Source organism: Pseudophryne corroboree, chromosome 1 (genome assembly GCF_028390025.1).
Source record: "Pseudophryne corroboree isolate aPseCor3 chromosome 1, aPseCor3.hap2, whole genome shotgun sequence".
In the NCBI taxonomy this organism is placed as follows: domain Eukaryota; kingdom Metazoa; phylum Chordata; class Amphibia; order Anura; family Myobatrachidae; genus Pseudophryne; species Pseudophryne corroboree.
This window is the reverse complement of record NC_086444.1, coordinates 216,518,103-216,533,901: the sequence shown is the minus strand read 5'-3', so window position 1 is coordinate 216,533,901 and position 15,799 is coordinate 216,518,103. Positions and strand designations below refer to the sequence as shown.

Below are 15,799 nucleotides of genomic sequence, written 5' to 3'. Positions count from 1 at the left end.
TGTTTGTACTGTGGGAATAAAGGTCATGTGGTAGTATCATGCCCAGAAAAGCCGGAAAACTTCAGGGCCTGAGGGTGATGGGAAATATCCTGTCAGGCCAGAAGTCAGAATTTCCCAAGAAGACTTTTATCATTCCGGTGACCTTGAAGATCCTCGGTCAAACTGTCAAGACTGAGGCCTTTGTGGACAGTGGGGCCGACGGGGTTTTTATGGACCGCCAATTCGCCCTGAAACACTCTGTTCCCTTAGTACCCTTGGCATCGGAAATTGAGATTTGTGGGTTAAACGGGGAACCATTATCCCAAGGTAAAATTACCTCTTGCACTAGCCAGATTTCTTTGTTTATTGGAGCCACACACTCTGAAAAATTGTCCTTTTATGTGACTGTCTGTACTTTTGCCCCATTGGTGTTGGGGTTACCCTGGTTAAGGGCCCACAATCCTCAATTTGACTGGGTCTCTGGGGAGATTCTTAATTGGGGTACTGATTGTTTCAGGAGTTGCTTGAGCCTTCCAGTCAGGCTCTCGCAGCTAAGTTTGCCAGGATTGCCAGGGTGTTATGTAGATTTTGCGGACGTGTTCTCCAAAAAAGTTGCAGAGGTACTACCTCCCCATCGCCCCTATGACTGTGCCATTGATTTGTTGCCAAATGCTAAGCTTCCCAAGAGCAGGTTGTACTCCCTGTCACGTCCTGAGACTCAGGCTATGGCAGAGTACATTCAGGAGAACTTGGCTAAGGGATTTATCAGACCTTCACAGTCTCCAGTTGGGTCGGGGTTCTTCTTCGTGGGTAAAAAGGACGGTTCGTTGCGACCCTGCATCGACTTCAGGGAATTGAACCGTATCACGATTAAAAACTCATACCCACTGCCTCTCATTTCGGTCTTGTTTGACCAGCTTCGTACTGCCACCATTTTTTCTAAGATTGACCTACGCGGTGCGTACAATCTAATCCGAATAAGAGAGGGGGATGAATGGAAGACTGCCTTTAATACCCACTCAGGGCATTATGAATATTTGGTGATGCCTTTTGGGCTCTGTAATGCCCCGGCAGTCTTCCAGGATTTCATGAATGATGTGCTCAGGGAATATTTGGATAGATTCTTAGTTGTATACTTAGATGACATCCTAATCTTCTCCCATTCCCTGGAGGAACATCGGAAGCATGTACGCTTAGTCCTCCAGAAACTCAGAGACCACCGGCTTGGGGCGAAGCTGGAGAAGTGCGAATTTGAAGTTCAGCAAATCGCATTTCTAGGATATATTATCTCCCCAGAAGGTTTCCAAATGGAGGGTTCCAAGGTACAGGCAGTCCTGGATTGGGTGCAGCCCACTAGTTTGAAGGCGCTTCAGCGTTTCCTGGGCTTTGCGAATTTTTATAGACGATTTATCGCTGGATTTTCGTCTATAGTGGCGCCCTTGGTGGCACTCACTAAGAAAGGGGCGGATGTTGCTCACTGGTCTTGTGAGGCTAAAGCGGCTTTTGCCCGTCTCAAAAGGGCATTTGTTTCGGCCAAGGTGCTGCGACACCCAGATCCAGAGCGTCCTTTTGTGGTGGAGGTGGATGCCTCTGAGATGGGTATTGGGGCAGTGCTTTCTCAGATGGGAGTGTCTGATAATCGCCTTCATCCCTGTGCTTACTTTTCCCGTAAATTTTCGCCTGCCGAGATGAATTATGACGTGGGTAACCGGGAATTGTTGGCTATTAAGGATGCACTCGAGGAGTGGAGACACTGGCTTGAGGGGGCTAAGTTTGTGGTCTCAATTCTCACTGACCATAAGAATCTGGCATATTTAGAGTCAGCGAAGCGTCTCAATGCCAGGCAGGCACGATGGGCTTTGTTTTTTGCTCGCTTTAATTTTTTGATAACATATCGCCCTGGGTCAAAAAACATCAAGGCTGATGCGCTCTCGCGGAGTTTTGCTCCAATCCAGGAGACCACCGAGGAGCCGTTGCCCATTGTTTCCCCATCATGTATTAAAGTGGGCATTACCCAGGACCTCTTATCATTAGTCCTTAGAGCACAGGAGCAGGCTCCTCCAGACCTTCCGGTAGGTCTTTTGTTTGTGCCTCCTAGGTTAAGACAGCGAGTGTTCCTGGAATTCCATGCCAAGAAGTCGGCAGGTCACCCGGGTATTGCCAGAACTCGGGAGTTGCTATCTAGGGCGGTGTGGTGGCCCTCGGTGGCTAAGGATGTGGATCAGTGGGTTCGGGCATGTGACATCTGTGCCCGAAATAAGACTCCTAGAGGGGTTCCTGTTGGCCCATTACATCCACTCTCTATCCCATCTAAGCCATGGACCCACATTTCAATGGATTTTGTGGTGGACTTGCCCAAATCCTCGGGGATGACAGCCATCTGGGTTGTCGTTGACAGGTTTTCGAAGATGGCGCACTTCGTTCCACTGGTTGGGCTGCCATCAGCCAGACGCCTGTCTGAATTATTTATGCTGCATGTTGTGCGTCTCCACGGGTTGCCACTTGATGTGGTCTCTGACCGCGGATCCCAGTTTGTGGCCAAATTCTGGAGGGCATTTTGTTCCGATCTCCAGATTTCTGTCAGCTTGTCGTCAGGCTACCATCCACAGTCTAATGGGCAGACTGAAAGGGTGAACCAGTCCTTGGAGCAGTTCCTCAGGTGTTATGTCTCCAAGTGTCAGACTGACTGGGTTGCTCATCTGTCCATGGCGGAGTTTGCCTATAACAACGCGGCTCACTCTGCTACAGGGATCTCTCCCTTCCTTTGTGTGTATGGGCATCATCCTAAGGCCAATTCTTTTGACCCCCTGGACTCCACGCCTGGTGGTTCCTCTGTGGTTTCGGTCCTTAGAGGTATTTGGCGGAAAGTGAAGAAAGCCCTTGTGTCTGTGTCATTAGTGACCAAAAGGGTTTTTGATAAGCGGAAAAGACCCTGCAGCTTCAAATTAGGAGACTTCGTCTGGTTGTCTACCAAGAATTTGAAGTTGAGACAGCCATCTCATAAGTTAGGGCCCCGGTTCATCGGCCCTTATAAGATCACCAGGGTTATCAATCCGGTGGCATTTCAGTTAGATCTGCCCCGTTCTTTGGGTATCAATAAAACATTTCATTGTTCCCTTTTAAAACGGGCGATTAGTAATCCTTCTTCCAGGGGAAGACCTTCCCCTCTTCTGATACGTGGCCAGAGGGAGTTTGTTGTTGAAAGGATTCTTGACTCCAAGGTGGTTCGGGGTCGGCTGTCATTTTTGGTGCACTGGAAGGGGTATGGCCCGGAGGAGCGGTCGTGGGTGCGCAGTTGTGATCTTCATGCCCCCAGACTGATACGCTCTTTCTTCTCGCAGTTCCCCGATAAACCCGGTGGTAGGGGTTCTTTGACCCCTCGTCAGAGGGGGGGTACTGTTAGGGTCTCCTGCCCTGTGCTGCCACGTCGTCATGGCAACCGGGAGACAAGTGCTAGTGGTGTAACCTGAGCGCAGCTGATACTCCGGTTCGGGTCTTTTGCTGTGCAGTGGTTATAGGCTCTGTGCACGGCAGGGGATCCGGTGCTGGTTTTTGTGCTCACAGTCTGTGAGGTCTGAGTGGGGCGTGGACAGCACCTGCTTTATAAGGCCTCTTTTCAGGGTAAGCAGATGCTGCTGAATCTTTGTTGGTTAGTCAGTTCATGAAAGTTAGCCAGTACTGTGTAGCTTTGTATTTGTTTGTTGCTTACTGCAAATAGGCCTGGGGATTTGGTATTACACTCTGCCAATCCAGACCTAGCAGTAAGACTGGAGTCAGTCGTTTAGCTTGCTGGGGTTCTGTTACTACTCTGTGAACTTAGCAAGTTTGCGGCTGTATTCTAAGACTTGCCTGTCTAATCCTGTCTCACTGTGCTAGGTGTCAGGGGTCAGTTTAGTGGCAGTAAGCTAAAACCTGTGCACTGCAAGTGAGAATTAGGATTGTGGAGATTCTCCTTGTGTCTATCATTCCATCTCTGACCAAGGAGTTTACTGCCACACCCGTTGGTAACCCTTTAGGGTTTTGCTGTTGCCCTTAGCAACAGCATTTCGGGTTCTCTACGTATTAAAACACAACATCTTGCTTTTCCATCTGAGCAGTTCTAATACAAGGGAGATACCCAGTTCCTTAGCCTCTGGGCTTCTCTGTTCACTTTGTGTGTATTTTGTTACCCTATCACCTTCTGTGTACATTATGTCATATCCCCCAGTTTGTCTGTGAGTCCATCTGTTTTGCATAACAGTTCAAACACCAGTACATTCCTGCAGACACTGGAGTGCATAACAGTTCTGACACCAGTACTTTCCTGCAGGCACTGGTGTGCATAACAGAAACAGACCATGTAGAAATTGTCTGTCCTCAGTTGAAATATTCACTACCAAGTTCCAGACTGCCTCTGCAAGCACCATCATTACAACTGTTTATCGGGAGCATCATGGATTGGAATTACATGGATGAGCAGTTGCATACAAGACTCAGATTACGATGGACAATTAAAAATAGTCTGGAGTGGTGTAAAATATACCTCCATTGGAGTCTGGAGCAGTGGAAATGCTTTCACCATCTGTCAGTCATCACACTTCACCATCTGTCAGTCATCACACCTCATCATCTGTCAGTCATCACACCTCACCATCTGTCACTCGTTACACCTCACATGTGTCAGCCATCCCTCCTAACCATCTGTCAGCCAACGCACTTCACCATATGTCAGTCATCACACTTCATCATCTGTCAGTCATCCCAATTCCCCATCTGTCAGTCTGACAGATTATTATGGCTATCATTGATGCCAGAAGAACTGTTCTAAAGGTTTACTACAAACTTACTACAAACTGTAAAGTTTGCAGAAGGTGGAAAAATAATCTGGGGATATTTTTCATGGCTTGGCCTGGGCCTCTTCGTTCCAGCAAATGGATTTTCTTAATGCTACAGTATGCGCTGACTTTGGAGAGCACTGTATTCTTCCAGCTTTGTGGCAAACGTTTGGTATGGACCTTTCCTGTCATAGCATGGTGATAGCCCTGTATACAAAACAAGATCCTTTAAAAAATGTCTTGATGTGTTTGGTATGGAAGAAATTAATTGCCCAGCACAGAGCCCTATTGACTACCTTTGGAATGCCAACTGAAAGCCAGACCGCATTGCACAAAAGCAGTGCCCACCCACACTTGTTTCTGAATAGATGCCAACCCCCAAAGCCATGTTTCTACCAGAAGAGTGGAAGCTATTTTAGCAGGGAATTGGGAACCAACTCCATATTAATGTGCAGAATTTTGGAATGAGATGTTCAACAAATATATACGATGTTCTATTTGAGTTGTCCACATACTTTTGGACCTTTTGTGTATATTCCAAGTCAAAACAGAATATGTTCACTAAAGATTAAATAGATACATTATTATATCTTTTTGGATGCATCTGTATGCTCAAGACAAAATTATTTACTGTTTGGATAATGTTGGCCCCATCAGTAAATTTTAGATTTATCATGACATCACCTGACAGCCTTCAGAGCACAGATGCCGCAGAATCCTTCATATAAGACAGAGATGGGTATCAAAATAAAATACCTTATACTGTATGCAAGCAGGAGCAAACAAATGTGCAACTTTAATATATAGTATATGATGAAAAAACAAAACAAATACTTCTGTAAAAAAGGGTGAAGTCTGTAGAAGAGAAACTGCTCAAGCAGCTGTCCTGAACCTAGATAGCAGACAAAAACAGAAGTTATAGATGCCAGTAAGTTACAGGTTACAGGAGTCACTTCCAACATGCCTAGATCACTGCCATATGTAAGAGATTCAGGCCTTCAAAGGGTAAATTAATGTGGTTGGAGAAGAGAACCACACTGTAACAGGTAATAGTTGTTAACCAGATTAATAGACAGGGCCGGATTAACAATGGGGCGGGTGGAGCTGCAGCTCCAGCCCCCCCCCCCCCCCCCCCCCCCATCAAAATAGGCCCACAGCATCCCCTGCTGCTGGAAACAGGAAAAAATATTTTTCCTATCACAGCAAGTCAGCAGCACCAGAGAAGCCTCAGAAGCCCTCCCTGCACCGAAAAATATGTTTTCCTCTCCCCTGCGCCGTGACCTCACACTTTGTGAGACATGCCACAGGCGCCTCCCCTCTCCCGTGCAGCACAGCAGCAGCCAGCAGTGTACTTGCCTCCAGGGACGCAGGGTGACAGTGACTTAACCGCTGTTTCAGTCCCGTGACCCCTCTGACGAGCCAGCTAGTGGTGCTTACAGCTTACTTAATGGTAGGTTTATTTCCCTCCAAAGGAGGCGTGGTCACGGGTCCGTGATTAGGCCACGCCCCCACCTTTTCCTGGTCGGCCAGTCTGCTCCTGCTGTGTCCGCAAGGCGCAGTGACTGGGGGAAACAGGGGAGAGTGGGAGGGCTGTGAGAAACAGGGTATGTGTGTTGAAAGGGACAGGCTGGACAGGTGTGTGCAGGGAACAAGGTGAGTGTGTGTGTAAGGTGACTGGAGGGGCAGGCTGTGTGTGTGTGTGTAGGGACTGGGGAAACTGGCTGTGTGTGTAGGGAGTGGGGGGCAGGCTTTGTGTGTGTGTCGTAACATGGGCATGTTACTGGGAATAGTTGCGTGCACAGACTCTGGGTTGGTCACATTGGAGGCTATGCTCAGGTGGGTGATCTGCACGTCTGTGGACGCTCGGTCCTTGTGCATTCGGCTGCACTATGTGCACTGGGAGGGGCTTTGTTAGCAGTGTTGGAGTGTTGACTGCGGGGGTGGGGGCGTGGAGCTCAGGGGATCCTGTCAGTGGCGGTTTTAGGTGCGGGCTATCAGGGCGGGCACCCGAGACGCTGCAGCCTGAGGCTGCAGTCATTCCGCCAGCGCCACCAGCACCCATCTGCTGCCTGCACCACAATGCCCCTTGCCACTTCCTGCTCCGGCCAGCCGCCCCCCATCCTGGCCACTTCACGCTGCCCGCACCCCACCGCGGAAGTATGACAAGAACATAGAGCTGGAGGACCACAGGCACCGAATGGTGAGTGACGGCTTGCTGGTGCAATTTGTATAAGGCGCTACCTGGCACAATGTGTATAAGGGGCTATCTGGTGCGATGTTTATAATGGGCTACTTGGCACACTGTGTATAATGGGCTACCTGGTGCAATGTGTGTAATGTGCTACCTGGCGCAATGTGTTTAATGGGCTACCTGGTGCAATGTGTATAAGGGGCTACCTGGCGCAATGAGTATAAGGGGCTACCTGGCGTAATGGGTGTAAGGGGCTACCTGGCGCAATGGGTATAAGGGCTACCTGGCGCAATGGGTATAAGGGGCTGCCTGGTGCAATGGGTATAAGGGGCTACTTTGTGCAATGTGTATAAGGGACTACCTGGTGCAGTTTGTATAACATGCTCTACCTAGCGCAACATGTATAAAAGAGGCTCTACCTGGCATATTGTGTATAAGGGGCTCTACCTGGCGTGTATAAGGGGTACTACTGTGTGGTGTAATGTGACTGATGGAGACTACGGTGTGGTATCTTGTGAATTGGTACTATTATGTGGCCATGCCCCTTCCCCAATGAAGTCCCTCCCCTACATTATTTGCACACGTCATCAGCGAGCACTGTCCCTGTTTTAAATGGGGAAAAGGGGGGCACCAAAGGAATCGTTCACCCTGGGTGCCATAAGGTCTAGAACCAGCCCTGGATCCTGCCCCCCTCAGCAAACCCCGCCTCCACTGGGGCTGCTTACAGAGGTTTCCTCAGCTGGTTTTCCAATCTGCCCTTGGCAGCAGTCAAGCTTAGCTTCTGGAAGACAGCCCGGGAGATCGTGACTGAGTTATCTGGCTGCTGCTGATTGCTAAGTAAAGCCGGGATAAATAGCTGCTGCAGACAGAGGCACACATCTCCCACCAACTGTAAGTTGTACAAACAGTCATACTCTATAACTGAACTGACAGAGCGCAAGGCATCACAATACCACAAGCCGATACTCAAAGCCGGAAGGCTAGCTGTTATTCCCAGGTCACTGCTATACAAGTGTTCCCCTAGAGAACTTCTACTGACCGCTGGTGCTCCCCACAACCATACCCGTCTTCATTAACTTCCCTCACACACCCACCCTGAGTACTGTCAAATATTTCATGTTGTATGTGTTGTACACACATTACATTCTACACACTTTTATTAGACACTGGCAAGCACCTACATCACCAACCTTAATACAGTAGTTTTTTTAGATTGTTTTAATACTCTCCCCTGGGCCAGTTTGAATACATTGATTGAACTGTATTGATTTATTACTAATAAAATATACCTGCATCACAACCTCACTGAGCTGTGTTTTTCCAACTGCACGCCACCACTGATTAATCACCGACACAGACACCTAGGCTAACAGTAAGTCATTTACTGATATACTTGATTTATTAGTTATTTACGATATGATTTGTTACCCACTCCTGGGTTTCACTGACTACACTGTACTGTATTAAGCTTATTTATAACTAATTTGTATGCCTCATCCTCTTTACCCTGTGGTCCTTCGGGTTCACTACGGCTGGCCGGCGGTCGGGCTCCCGGCGACCAGCATCCCGGCGCCGGGAGCCCGACCGCCGGCTTACCGACAGCGTGGCGAGCGCAAATGAGCCCCTTGCGGGCTCGCTGCGCTCGCCACGCTACGGGCACGGTGGTGCGCTACGCGCGCCACACTATTTTATTCTCCCTCTATGGGGGTTGTGGACCCCCACGAGGGAAAATAAGTGTCGGTATGCCGGCTGTCGGGCTCCCGGCGCCGGTATACTGAGCGCCGGGAGCCCGACCGCCGGCATACAGAAGACCACCCGGTCCGGTCCTTCTACCCTTCACCACACACCACCACTGTTACCTCCAACCTAGCAGCTTCCAATTCAGATGCACTTTAGCGCATATGCACACCACTAAAATTATATACGGTGTGAGAGAGAGAGAAGAAAGAATGGAAATGTAATACCACCAGAAACAGTATAACCTGCATCACATGCTATAGTAAAGGCTGTCAGTCATATATTCACCTGAAGTGTCAATGCTTTGGTCCCCTTACGGACCAATTTCAAGACCTCCAACAATTACAGCAGTCACTCTCAAGGCAAAAAGTACTTGCAGTTACTTGTTGGCTTGAGAGCGGCTGCTATAATTATTGGCAGCTTTGACTCAGGCAAGGGACAATGTGTGGTGGGCCCTGCGTGACACAACCCCTAGTCACAACCCCGCTGTTGCTGGTCACACCCCCTGCGACAGTACACAATAGGCCCTTCATAAATTTCAGCTCCAGGCCCATGTGGTCCTTAATCTGGCACTGTTAATAGACATACTTTGTATCAGTAATAATCCACACATATATTATTAGTACATTATAGGCATTGTACTGATATTTAGGCTAAACAAGTGGTGTTATTGGACTTATTTCCTGATATTATAAACTACAGTGCACCTATGGTATATGGCCAGCACAAAACTAGACACCAAAGTAATTACGATCATTTATTAATCATTTTGCTGGTGTTTTTGTTTAAAGATATACAGTATTAAATTGGTGTGCGTGATTATGCAGTAAAACATATATAATAATAATTACATCATTTCTCTGACGTCCTAGTGGATGCTGGGAACTCCGTAAGGACCATGGGGATAGCGGCTCCGCAGGAGACTGGGCACAAAAGTAAAGCTTTAGGACTACCTGGTGTGCACTGGCTCCTCCCCCTATGACCCTCCTCCAAGCCTCAGTTAGATTTTTGTGCCCGGCCGAGAAGGGTGCACACTAGGGGCTCTCCTGAGCTTCTTAGTGAAAGTTTAGTTTTAGGTTTTTTATTTTCAGTGAGACCTGCTGGCAACAGGCTCACTGCATCGAGGGACTAAGGGGAGAAGAAGCGAACCTGCCTGCTTGCAGCCAGCTTGGGCTTCTTAGGCTACTGGACACCATTAGCTCCAGAGGGACCGAACACAGGCCCAGCCTCGGAGTCCGGTCCCAGAGCCGCGCCGCCGGCCCCCTTACAGAGCCAGAAGCAAGAAGAGGTCCGGAAAAATCGGTGGCAGAAGACATCAGTCTTCAACAAGGTAGCGCACAGCACTGCAGCTGTGCGCCATTGCTCCTCAGGCACACTTCACACTCCGGTCACTGAGGGTGCAGGGCGCTCGGGGGGGGCGCCCTGAGCAGCAATGTAAAACACCTTGGCTGGCGAAAATACACCACATATAACCCCCAGGGCTTTATGGATGTATTTTAACCCCTGCCAGAATTCACCAAAAAGCGGGAGAAAAGGCCGCCGAGAAGGGGGCGGAGCCTATCTCCTCAGCACACGGGCGCCATTTTCCATCACAGCTCCGCTGGAAGGACGTCTCCCTGACTCTCCCCTGCAGTCCTGCACTACAGAAAAGGGTAAAAAAAAGAGAGGGGGGGCACTAATTTGGCGCAGTTTTGATAATAACAGCAGCTATAAAGGGAAAAGCACGTTATATAGTGGTATTCCTGTCTATATATAGCGCTCTGGTGTGTGCTGGCATACTCTCCCTCTGTCTCCCCAAAGGGCTAGTGGGGTCCTGTCCTCTATCAGAGCATTCCCTGTGTGTGTGCGGTGTGTCGGTACGATTGTGTCGACATGTTTGAGGAGGAAAATGAGATGGAGGCGGAGCAATTGCATATAATAGAGTTGTCACCCCCTAGGGAGTCGACACCTGAGTGGATGAGCTTATGGAAGGAATTGCGTGACAATGTCAGCTCTTTACGAAAGACAGTTGACGATATGAGACAGCCGGCTACTCAGCTTGTGCCTGTCCAGGGGTCTCAAACGCCATCAGGGGCTCTAAAACGCCCGTTACCTCAGATGGCAGACACAGACACGGATACTGACTCCAGTGTCGACGATGATGAGACAAATGTGACTTCCAGTAGGGCTACACGTTACATGATTGAGGCAATGAAAAATGTTTTGCATATTTCTGATAATACAAGTACCACTAAAAAGGGTATTATGTTTGGTGAGAAAAAACTGCCTGTAGTTTTTCCTGTATCCGAGGAATTAAATGAAGTGTGTGATGAGGCGTGGGTTTCCCCCGATAAAAAACTGATAATTCCTAAAAGGTTATTGGCATCATACCCTTTCCTGCCAGAGGATAGGGCACGTTGGGAAACACCCCCTAGGGTGGATAAAGCGCTCACACGCTTGTCTAAACAGGTGGCACTACCCTCTCCTGATACGGCCGCCCTAAAGGAACCTGCCGACAGAAAGCAGGAGAATATCCTAAAATGTATATACACTCACACGGGTGTTATACTGCGACCGGCAATCGCCTCAGCCTGGATGTGCAGTGCTGGGGTGGCGTGGTCGGATTCCCTGACTGACAATATTGATACCCTAGATAGGGACAGTATATTACTGACTATAGAGCATTTAAAAGATGCATTTTTATATATGCGTGATGCGCAGAGGGATATTTGCCGACTGGCATCAAGAGTTAGCGCGCTGTCCATTTCTGCAAGAAGAGGGTTATGGACGCAGCAGTGGTCAGGTGATGCGGATTCCAAAAGGCACATGGAAGTATTGCCTTATAAGGGGGAGGAGTTATTTGGGGTAGGTCTATCAGACCTGGTAGCCACGGCAACTGCTGGAAAATCCACATTTTTACCCCAGGTAGCCTCTCAACATAAGAAGACGCCGTATTATCAGGCGCAGTCCTTTCGGCCCCATAAGGGCAAGCGGGCAAAAGGCTCCTCATTTCTGCCCCGTGGCAGAGGGAGAGGAAAAAGGCTGCAGCACACAGCCAGTTCCCAGGAACAGAAGCCCTCTCCCGCCTCCGCAAAGTCCTCAGCATGACGCTGGGGCTTTACAAGCGGACTCAGGCACGGTGGGGGCCCGTCTCAAGAAGTTCAGCGCGCAGTGGGCCCACTCGCAAGTGGACCCCTGGATCCTTCAGGTGGTATCTCAGGGGTACAAATTGGAATTCGAGACGTCTCCCCCTCGCCGTTTCCTAAAGTCTGCTTTACCGACGTCTCCCTCAGACAGGGAGGCAGTATTGCAAGCCATTCACAAGCTGTATTCCCAGCAGGTGATAATCAAGGTACCCCTCCTGCAACAGGGAAAGGGGTATTATTCCACACTGTTTGTGGTACCGAAGCCGGACGGCTCGGTGAGACCAATTTTAAATCTAAAATCCTTGAACACTTACATACAGAGGTTCAAATTCAAGATGGAGTCACTCAGAGCAGTGATTGCAAACCTGGAAGAAGGGGATTATATGGAGTCTCTGGACATCAAAGATGCTTACCTACATGTCCCAATTTACCCTTCTCACCAAGGGTACCTCAGGTTTGTGGTACAGAATTGTCACTATCAGTTTCAGACGCTGCCTTTTGGCTTGTCCACGGCACCCCGGGTCTTTACCAAGGTAATGGCCGAAATGATGATACTCCTTCGAAGGAAGGGAGTTTTAGTTATCCCTTACTTGGACGATCTCCTGATAAGGGCAAGATCCAGGGAACAGTTGGAAGTCGGGGTAGCACTATCTCAGATAGTGTTGCGGCAGCACGGTTGGATTCTCAATATTCCAAAATCGCAGCTGATCCCGACGACACGCCTTCTATTCCTAGGGATGATCCTGGACACAGTCCAGAAAAAGGTTTTTCTCCCGGAGGAGAAAGCCAGGGAGTTATCCGAGCTAGTCAGAAATCTCCTAAAACCAGGCCAAGTCTCAGTGCATCAATGCACAAGGGTCCTGGGAAAAATGGTGGCTTCCTACGAAGCAATCCCATTCGGCAGATTCCACGCAAGAACCTTCCAGTGGGATCTGCTTGACAAATGGTCCGGGTCGCATCTTCAGATGCATCAGCGGATAATCTTGTCACCAAAGACAAGGGTGTCTCTCCTGTGGTGGTTGCAGAGTGCTCATCTTCTAGAGGGCAGCAGATTCGGCATTCAGGACTGGGTCCTGGTGACCACGGATGCCAGCCTGAGAGGCTGGGGAGCAGTCACACAGGGAAGAAATTTCCAGGGCTTGTGGTCAAGCCTGGAGACATCACTTCACATAAATATCCTGGAGCTAAGGGCCATCTACAATGCTCTAAGCATAGCAAGACCTCTGCTTCAAGGTCAGCCGGTGCTGATCCAGTCAGACAACATCACGGCAGTCACCCACGTAAACAGACAGGGCGGCAATAGAAGCAGGAGGGCAATGGCAGAAGCTGCAAGGATTCTTCGCTGGGCGGAAAATCATGTGATAGCACTGTCAGCAGTGTTCATTCCGGGAGTGGACAACTGGGAAGCAGACTTCCTCAGCAGGCACGACCTCCACCCGGGAGAGTGGGGACTTCATCCAGAAGTCTTCCACATGATTGTGAACCGTTGGGAAAAACCATAGGTGGACATGATGGCGTCCCGCCTCAACAAAAAACTAGACAGGTATTGCGCCAGGTCAAGGGACCCTCAGGCAATAGCTGTGGACGCTCTGGTAACACCATGGGTGTACCAGTCAGTGTATGTGTTCCCTCCTCTGCCTCTCATACCCAAGGTACTGAGAATTATAAGACGGAGAGGAGTAAGAACTATACTCGTGGCTCCGGATTGGCCAAGAAGGACTTGGTACCCGGAACTTCAAGAGATGCTCACAGAGGACCCGTGGCCTCTACCTCTAAGAAGGGACCTGCTCCAGCAGGGACCCTGTCTGTTCCAAGACTTACCGCGGCTGCGTTTGACGGCATGGCGGTTGAACGCCGGATCCTGAAGGAAAAAGGCATTCCGGATGAAGTCATCACTACCCTGATCAAAGCCAGGAAGGATGTAACCGCACAACATTATCACCGTATTTGGCGTAAATATGTTGCGTGGTGCGAGGCCAGGAAGGCCCCTACAGAGGAATTTCAACTGGGTCGTTTCCTGCATTTCCTGCAAACAGGACTGTCTATGGGCCTAAAATTAGGGTCCATTAAGGTTCAAATTTCGGCCCTGTTGATTTTCTTCCAGAAAGAACTGGCTTCAGTTCCTGAAGTTCAGACGTTTGTCAAGGGGGTACTGCATATACAGCCTCCTTTTGTGCCTCCAGTGGCACCTTGGGATCTCAATGTAGTTTTGGGGTTCCTAAAATCACATACGGACAGGGCAGAATTGAGGACTCGTCCTCAATTTCTCTCCTAAGGTTGTTTCAGCGTTTCACCTGAACCAGCCTATTGTGGTACCTGCGGCTACTAGGGACTTGGAGGACTCCAAGTTGCTGGATGTAGTCAGGGCCCTGAAAATATATGTCTCCAGGACGGCTGGAGTCAGAAAATCTGACTCGCTGTTTATCCTGTATGCACCCAACAAGCTGGGTGCTCCTGCTTCTAAGCAGACTATTGCTCGTTGGATTTGTAGTACAATTCAGCTTGCACATTCTGTGGCAGGCCTGCCACAGCCTAAATCTGTAAAAGCCCATTCCACAAGGAAGGTGGGCTCATCTTGGGCGGCTGCCCGAGGGGTCTCGGCTTTACAACTTTGCCGAGCAGCTACTTGGTCAGGGGCAAACACGTTTGCTAAATTCTACAAATTTGATACCCTGGCTGAGGAGGACCTGGAGTTCTCTCATTCGGTGCTGCAGAGTCATCCGCACTCTCCCGCCCGTTTGGGAGCTTTGGTATAATCCCCATGGTCCTTACGGAGTTCCCAGCATTCACTAGGACGTCAGAGAAAATAAGAATTTACTTACCGATAATTCTATTTCTCGTAGTCCGTAGTGGATGCTGGGCGCCCATCCCAAGTGCGGATTGTCTGCAATACTTGTACATAGTTGCTGTTACAAAAATCGGGTTTTTTGTTGTTGTGAGCCATCTTTTCAGAGGCTCCGCTGTTATCATGCTGTTAACTGGGTTCAGATCACAGGTTGTACGGTGTGATTGGTGTGGCTGGTATGAGTCTTACCCGGGATTCAAAATCCTTCCTTATTGTGTACGCTCGTCCGGGCACAGTATCCTAACTGAGGCTTGGAGGAGGGTCATAGGGGGAGGAGCCAGTGCACACCAGGTAGTCCTAAAGCTTTACTTTTGTGCCCAGTCTCCTGCGGAGCCGCTATCCCCATGGTCCTTACGGAGTTCCCAGCATCCACTACGGACTACGAGAAATAGAATTATCGGTAAGTAAATTCTTATTTTTTAATCAATATTTTGTATAATAGCTATTATAAATGGATTTATTATCTTTATCCATATTGTGCAAACTAGGGGTGTGAAATCTATGTGTCAGGACACCAATGGAGTTACAGAATAATTGCACATTGACAGTTGTGGTGCAAGGGAAAAAAGCACATTGTCACATGAGGTCCCAGCTACAATCAGTTTAGTATAAACAGTGAAGCTCTATGGATTTTTATTCAACTAACATCTATTACCTCTGTGTTATCATTAGAACGGAAATAAATGGTGATCTGGTGGCCCCATGTAATAGCAACTGCTCCTGTGCCCGCTCATTTTATGATCCAGTTTGTGGTGCTGATGGAGTCCAGTATTTTTCGGCATGTTATGCAGGATGTCATTCCCAATCCTTCTCCAGCAATAATGAAAAGGTAATGTTGCTGTCCGTATAAGTAATAAGATAATTGTGCAAGTCTGGTTGGGTGACATGGAACAGTAGTGGACATGAAGTATATTATGGTGAGGAAAGGCTGTATGTGTCAGCATGAAGGCTACTGTATTATGCTGGCAAGCTGCCGTATGTGGTGGGAATGGCTTTTCAAGAAGCAGTATCTGCATGTTGATATTCTGCATATGATATTCTCATTTGTGCTGTGCCATTGAAAAAAATGGTACAGATTGTAATAGACACAAGCTTCATACAGTGTGCA

At 48.8% G+C, this 15,799-nt stretch overlaps 1 protein-coding gene across 1 annotated transcript in view; it reads left to right on the top strand.

The window, feature by feature from the left end:
- The window catches only part of LOC135061669 (solute carrier organic anion transporter family member 4C1-like), a 303,951-nt gene that overhangs the window by 163,217 nt on the left and 124,935 nt on the right, over positions 1-15,799 (top strand). Inside the window, exon 9 of the mRNA XM_063964073.1 lies at positions 15,364-15,520. Coding sequence (XP_063820143.1) covers positions 15,364-15,520 — 157 coding nt within the window. The remainder of the gene's footprint in view (positions 1-15,363; positions 15,521-15,799) is intronic.